This window comes from Protomyctophum bolini (genome assembly GCF_963924005.1).
Source record: "Protomyctophum bolini genome assembly, chromosome: 6".
Lineage (NCBI taxonomy): Eukaryota > Metazoa > Chordata > Actinopteri > Myctophiformes > Myctophidae > Protomyctophum > Protomyctophum bolini.
The window spans coordinates 47,917,521-47,925,020 of record NC_137867.1 but is presented as its reverse complement, the minus strand read 5'-3'; the positions used below and the strand labels follow the sequence as shown (position 1 = coordinate 47,925,020).

Below are 7,500 nucleotides of genomic sequence, written 5' to 3'. Positions count from 1 at the left end.
GTCATACAGTCTGGAGCAACGGAAGCTGTGATCATGAGTAAAAATATAAATGCTTCCGTCGTACAGTCTGGAGCAACGGAAGCTCTGATCATGAGTCAAATATAAATGCTTCCGTCGTACAGTCTGGAGCAACGGAAGCTCTGATCATGAGTCAAATATAAATGCTTCCGTCGTACAGTCTGGAGCAACGGAAGCTCTGATCATGAGTCAAATATAAATGCTTCCGTCGTACAGTCTGGAGCAACGGAAGCTCTGATCATGAGTCAAATATAAATGCTTCCGTCGTACAGTCTGGAGCAACGGAAGCTCTGATCATGAGTCAAATATAAATGCTTCCGTCATACAGTCTGGAGCAACGGAAGCTCTGATCATGAGTCAAATATAAATGCTTCCGTCGTACAGTCTGGAGCAACGGAAGCTCTGATCATGAGTCAAATATAAATGCTTCCGTCATACAGTCTGGAGCAACGGAAGCTCTGATCATGAGTCAAATATAAATGCTTCCGTCATACAGTCTGGAGCAACGGAAGCTCTGATCATGAGTCAAATATAAATGCTTCCGTCGTACAGTCTGGAGCAACGGAAGCTCTGATCATGAGTAAAATATAAATGCTTCCGTCGTACAGTCTGGAGCAACGGAAGCTCTGATCATGAGTAAACATAAACGATTATACAAGGTCTTCTAGCAGTTTTCTAATAAAACGCATGTTGTGGTGCTCAAACAGTTTAAAAACTTGTCAGATCGCAACGCGTTTTGAGCTTGTAGATTGGCTATCTTTGCTGCTTTTGTGTGACATAGTATGACAAAGTAGCTGGTATTCATTTTCCAAAACAAGAATTCATCACACAGCCCATGGGTGAAAGAAGCACTTATATGTGTTCTTCCCCCGTATTAGTATGATTATTGTTTTATTAGTAACGTGTATGTTTGTGTGTCACAACCTTGCGCTTCGTGGCCATTTGCTAGTGCGCTGTCTCCGTCGTGTTCTCCCCCCCCCCTCCACACTCACTCCTCGAGAGTGTAATCTCTCTCTGTCTCCCTCTCTCTCTCTCTCTCTCTCTCTCTCTCCATCCAGAGGATGATTCCGGTGTGTACATGACCTTCATGAAGAGCCACTGCTGCTACGACGCCATTCCTACCTCCAACAAGCTGGTCATATTCGACACCACGCTGCAAGTAAGAGCCGTTCCTACTGTAACGAGGGAACTGCCATCCTATGCCCTGCTACTATACAGTGTATTGTCCACAGCCTATTGTGTGTGTAGTTACTAAGCCTATGTTCTGATTGGGTCTCAGCCCCCCAGGGGGTTCTGGGTATAGGTTATGTTCAGCCCGCCAGTTTAGTGTGTTGTTTTCCGGTTTTCTATGTGTATGGACGTCTGAGTGATTCCTCCTCCGTCTCTGCCTGAGAACCTTACGGACCGACAACAACCAAAGAAAGACTTATGCAAAGAGTGAGTTTAACTATACTTAACTGTACTTGCCGTTATTCGTGGCAAGTTCTGTCAACATATCTGCAACAGTTCTGTAACTCTGCCGACGTTCTGACAAGTATAAACATCCTATGGAAACCCTTGTTGTTGTGGCATCGTTACCACGACTCGCCTCCAATGCACCACATAAGTATAAGTCCACAACACTACCTCTAAACCAGCTGGTCATATTCGACTCCACGCTGGAAGTAAGAGCCATTCACGGACGTGCACACATGGACATCAAAAGGGGGCTTCAGCCCCTGCCCTTTTACCCGTCTGTAAAACAACTGCCCCTTTTACCCGTCTGTAAAACAACTGCCCTCTCCTCCAGACCACGAATGCAGCAATTTACTACATGGTGAAAGAAATGCAAATGCCTCTCCTTTCCATGCCATATATATTATACTGGAAGGCAGCATTCAGGAGAATTGCTTTTTTTTTTTTTCCTCTCCTGAACGTGAACACAGTATTTTGCTAATTAGTTTTTACAAATGTGTTTATAAATCCATGTCGTTATAAACCGCATCTCCACTAGCTAAAGAGATCTGGGTTGGGTTGCCCCCCGAAAATAGTATTTAGCTATTTTTGTCCAAAAGTGCCCTCTTAACCCATTCTGACCTGAGATCAGATTCATACGAGGTTTTCCACTGGACACACACTGGTCTGATGAACCCATTCTGACCTGAGATCAGATTCTAAAAATGTCAGTCGTTCTTCGATTTTTCAAAAATAGCAGACCTACAAGCTCGTAGCGCGCCACTCGGTGGCGCGCTACGAGCTTGTAGGTCTGCTATTTTTCAATAGCTAAAGCATGACACGATGCTAACACCAAAACGGGTTCCCGTTCAGAATGGGTTAAAGGGCTTTCAGCCCCCGCCTCTCTGAGACTCTGCACGCCCGTGGAACCATTCCTACCTAGGGGTGGGTCCCGAACCTCGGGACCAATCCGGTACCGAACCGAACATGCTCGAGTACCGGGTACCCATTACAATAATTCAAACAGTTGTTTGTGTTGAATGTGCTAATTGCACAGAATTATTCAAACGAGAGAAAATGGGCGAGCCATAAAATAATGCACATTGCAAAAAAGGTAAATAAAAAAAGTAACCGTAATGTTGTCAAACCTGATCGGACACATGACCTGACATTGAGCTTTTTTGTTAAACATTTGACCTCTTTTATATCATTTTGGAACCGAAATAGGGAACCGTTAAGAACCGGAATCGATAAGCAGAACCGGAATCGGTACCGGACTCGAAAAAATCCTAACGGTACCCATCCCTATTCCTACCTCTAACTTGTTCATGCCAAGGACCCCCAAATTGACACTAATTAGCCCGTGGACCCCTATTTGAAAAGATGTGCCATGAGGGACCCCCCCCCCCCCCCACAAGAGGAGAAAGATCTTTACAGCTCTAGCAGTGATTCTCAACCCGTTTCATTTGAAGGAACTCCCTCACGGACCTTTGGGGGTCCCCGGATCCCACTTAGGGAACCATTGTCTTACACTACAGCTTTTTAAATTACTTTATGTATATGTGCTTTATTATATATATATATTGATTGATTGACGAATAGTTTATTAGACAGAATGAATAAACGGCAACAGAGTTCAGTCAAGCACCAAAAAAGAGTCCTTGCGGTCTTGTTGTTTCCATTTAGGTCCTATAATATATGCAATCAATGTTTTCTGTTTTTCAGGTGAAAAAGGCGTTCTTCGCTCTCCTGGCCAACGGTTTGAGAGCCGCGCCTCTGTGGGACCACAAGCTGCAGAGGTTTGTGGGTAAGAGGGATTTTTAAATCTTTAAAGTAAAAATGTATGATGTAAACAGTGCTGCTAGGATCCTGGTGAGAGTGCGAAAATACCACCACATCACACCCATACTCCACTCCCTTCACTGGCTTCCCGTCTCCTCCAGGATAGAATACAAGGTCTGCCTCCTCACCCACCAATGCATCCACAGCAACGCCCCCCCCTACTTAAAGGAACTCCTTGAACCCCCAGCCTCCACCCGCTCCCTCCGCTCCGGTACATCTAACACACTCAAACACCCAAGAACCAAACTCTGCACCATGGGGGGACCGGGCCTTCTGCTCAGCTGCCCCTCGGCTGTGGAACGCCCTCCCCGACCACCTGAGAGCACCACAGTCCGTGGACGTTTTTAAAAAGGGACTAAAGACTTTCCTCTTTAGTAAGGCATTTGCCCAGTCGGACTCTTAACCCATTCTGACCTGAGATCAGATTCATACGAGGTTTCCACTGGACACACACTGGTCTGATTAACCCATTCTGACCTGAGATCAGATTCTAAAAAAAAAAATGTCAAGTCGTTCTTCGATTTTTCAAAAATAGCAGACCTACAAGCTCGTAGCGCGCCACTCGGTGGCGCGCTACGAGCTTGTAGGTCTGCTATTTTTCAATAGCTAAAGCATAACATGATGCTGACACCAAAATGGGTTCCCGTTCAGAATGGGTTAAGCTGCCCTGTGTGCTGTTTTTAACTGTTTTATTCTTATTTTTATTTTACATTTTTTTATCTGTAGCACTTTGAGATTTGTTTCAAATATAAAGTGTGTTATAAATAAAATGTATTATTATTATTATTATTATTATGATGCAATATCTGTACTAGTGCTCAAACAGCGACTAGTGGCCAAAATCACACGGGATTTGCCTAGAGCTGCGGTGGGATCACAGACTGTCATAGAAACGTGTCAGGGACGTCCCCCCAAAGTTATATATTATATATTTAGCTGCGGAGTCGCAGACCCCCGAATATTTAGCTCCCGGCCGCGGAGACACAGAGAAGCAAACATTTGAGTTGAAAAATATAAATAAATGCACAAATATTTGCACAGATTTGTACGCCTAATGTGTAAATGTATAAATGAATGTCTTGCAGGAATGCTGACCATCACAGACTTCATCAACATTCTGTTTTAATGTGTTTTAATGTGTAAATGTATAAATTAATCTCTTGCAGGAATGCTGACCATCACAGACTTCATCAACATTCTGTTTTAATGTGTTTTAATGTGTAAATGTATAAATGAATGTCTTGCAGGAATGCTGACCATCACAGACTTCATCAACATTCTGTTTTAATGTGTTTTAATGTGTAAATGTATAAATGATTCTCTTGCAGGAATGCTGACCATCACAGACTTCATCAACATTCTGTTTTAATGTGTTTTAATGTGTAAATGTATAAATGATTCTCTTGCAGGAATGCTGACCATCACAGACTTCATCAACATTCTACATCGCTACTACAGATCCCCAATGGTATGTATAGTGGAATTAACCCATTTAGGACCGAGTCCCAAAAAGGTCTTGTTCTAAACCCTAAAGGTCTTCAGAAAAATGATGCGATGATGAGATTCTGGCCCCATGGGGGCGCTGATGAGATGATGCTCTGTCCATTCTGGCCCCATGGGGGCGCTGAAGAGATGATGCTCTGTCTGTCTTTTCTCCTCTCAAAGGTTCTGGGAGAGGAGCTGGAGAATCATAAGATTGAAACATGGAGAGGTGACCTATGACCTTCACAGGACCTTCATATGACCTTCACCAGTATAAATGACCTTCATAAGACTAGTAAATGACCTTCATAAGACTAGTAAATGACCTTCATAAGACTGACCTTCATAAGACTAGTAAATGACATTCACAGGACCTTCATATGACCTTCACCAGTATAAATTACCATAAGACTAGTAAATGACCTTCATAAGACTAGTAAATTACCTTCATAATACTAGTAAATTACCTTCATAATACTAGTAAATGACCTTCATAAATGCTGTCTGTGTATGCATATTGTTGTGACCCTCCCTCGTGTGTGTGTGTGTGTGTGTGTGTGTGTGTGTGTGTGTGTGTGTGTGTGTGTGTGTGTGTGTGTGTGTGTGTGTGTGTGTGTGTGTGTGTGTGTGTGTGTGTGTGTGTGTGTGTGTGTGTGTGTGTGTGTGTGTGTGTGTGTGTGTGTGTGTGTGTGTGCCACTCTCAGATGTGTACCTGCACTACTCCAATCACTTCCTGATTAGCATCTCTCCTGAAGCCAGGTAAGTGATGAATGAATGAACATATACATAAACATATAGTTACAAAGTGCTTTACAGACGGGTTATGAAACAGTAATCATAAAAGCATCAAAACATCAGAGACAATGAAACATGAAGAAAAATAACGGGTCAATAAAACAATTAAAAACAATATTAGGAAAAAGGCACTGATTCTGCTAACCTTAGGGCCATTAAGGGCAGGGAGTTCCACAGCAAAGGTGACCGAGCCGCAAAGGCCCGCCCCCCCCCCGAGTGACCAGACGCGTTGCAGGAGGAACTAGGAGGGCCCTATCCGATGACCTGAGGCCGCGCCGCACAGGGTTATGGGGTTGACCTGAGGCCGCGCCACACAGGGCTGTGGGGTTTCAGCCAAATCTGTTATATGAATGGGAGCTAGACCGTGTAGAGCTTTAAAAGTAGGGAAACTCTGACAGGAAAAGACTCACTCACCGTATAGAAAATAGACGTAAAGCTCCTTAGACTGAGACTTATAAAAAAATATATATATTTTATTTGATCATTCTCTTAATTAAAGTGCTCTGTGCTCAAAGTGCAATTTAGAAAGCAAACGTTTCGGTCCTATAAGACCTTCGTCAGTGCTATTATGATATTATGATATATGTAGCACCGACGAAGGTCTTATAGGACCGAAATGTTTGCTTTTTAAATTGCACTTTGAGCACAGAGCACTTTATGATTTCTATGAGCATGATAAAATAAAATAAAAATACATTTTATTACGTCTCAGTCTAAGGAGTTTTTACTTCTATTGTCTATACGGTGAGCGAGTCTTTCTCTGTCAAAGTTTCCCTTATGTTTTTGAGACCCAAGTTTGGGGGAAAAAAAGGACGAAAAAAGGCGCAACAGTTTTCTCAGTGCTTCAGAGCTTTGAAAGTAATCAGTAAAATCTTAAAATAAATTCTGTAGCTGACAGGTAGCCATAGTGAAGACTATAGCTAAAATATATGGGGGACTAGGTGGGGACTAGGCTGGTGGAGGGTGTGTAGAGCCCAGGATCACATTAGATCAGGGGTGTCAAACTGGTGATCCGCGGGCCGCATGCAGCCCGCGACGTCGTCTTCTGCGGCCCGAGTTGTTTTCTAAAACCTGATTTAACTACACTACCTCTGAGCCAGTGTGAGCAGCAGCTAGAGAAGGGAGAGGGAGGGGGGAGCGCCTCTCCTCCCTTCCCGAGTGCCTTAATTGCTCCAGCTGTTGGGTGTTAGATGATTAGACACAGGGGTGAAAAATGGGTTACAAAATTGTGGGATAAGAAATATATTGGGAAAAAAAAAAAGACTAGCTAAAACAGGTGTGATATGTTGACGTTTTCTGGTGTTGGTGAGAAGGCGAGCCGCAGAGTTCTGCACCGTCTGGAGGCCAGATATGTTGTTCTTGCTCATACCAGAGTGTATATTGAAGTACAGTAATATATTCTTCTTGCTCATACCAGAGTGTATATTGAAGTACAGTAATATATTCTTCTTGCTCATACCAGAGTGTATATTGAAGTACAGTAATATATTGTTCTTGCTCATACCAGAGTGTATATTGAAGTACAGTAATATATTGTTCTTGCTCATACCAGAGTGTATATTGAAGTACAGTAATATATTCTTCTTGCTCATACCAGAGTGTATATTGAAGTACAGTAATATATTCTTCTTGCTCATACCAGAGTGTATATTGAAGTACAGTAATATATTGTTCTTGCTCATACCAGAGTGTATATTGAAGTACAGTAATATATTGTTCTTGCTCATACCAGAGTGTATATTGAAGTACAGTAATATATTGTTCTTGCTCATACCAGAGTGTATATTGAAGTACAGTAATATATTGTTCTTGCTCATACCAGAGTGTATATTGAAGTACAGTAATATATTGTTCTTGCTCATACCAGAGTGTATATTGAAGTACAGTAATATATTGTTCTTGCTCATACCAGAGTGTATATTGAAGTAC

General features: G+C 42.6%; 1 protein-coding gene across 2 annotated transcripts in view; it reads left to right on the top strand.

Annotated features, from left to right (window-relative positions):
- Positions 1-7,500, top strand: part of LOC308316485 (5'-AMP-activated protein kinase subunit gamma-3-like) — a 14,724-nt gene that overhangs the window by 1,508 nt on the left and 5,716 nt on the right. The window contains exons 3-7 of one of the 2 annotated variants that reach the window (XM_080765135.1): positions 1,077-1,177; positions 3,178-3,259; positions 4,704-4,762; positions 4,960-5,005; positions 5,481-5,535. In XM_080765135.1, coding sequence (XP_080621261.1) covers positions 1,077-1,177; positions 3,178-3,259; positions 4,704-4,762; positions 4,960-5,005; positions 5,481-5,535 — 343 coding nt within the window. Of the gene's footprint in view, positions 1-1,076; positions 1,178-1,356; positions 1,456-3,177; positions 3,260-4,703; positions 4,763-4,959; positions 5,006-5,480; positions 5,536-7,500 lie in introns of those variants that run through there. The other variant, XM_080765136.1, reaches the window with a different exon arrangement.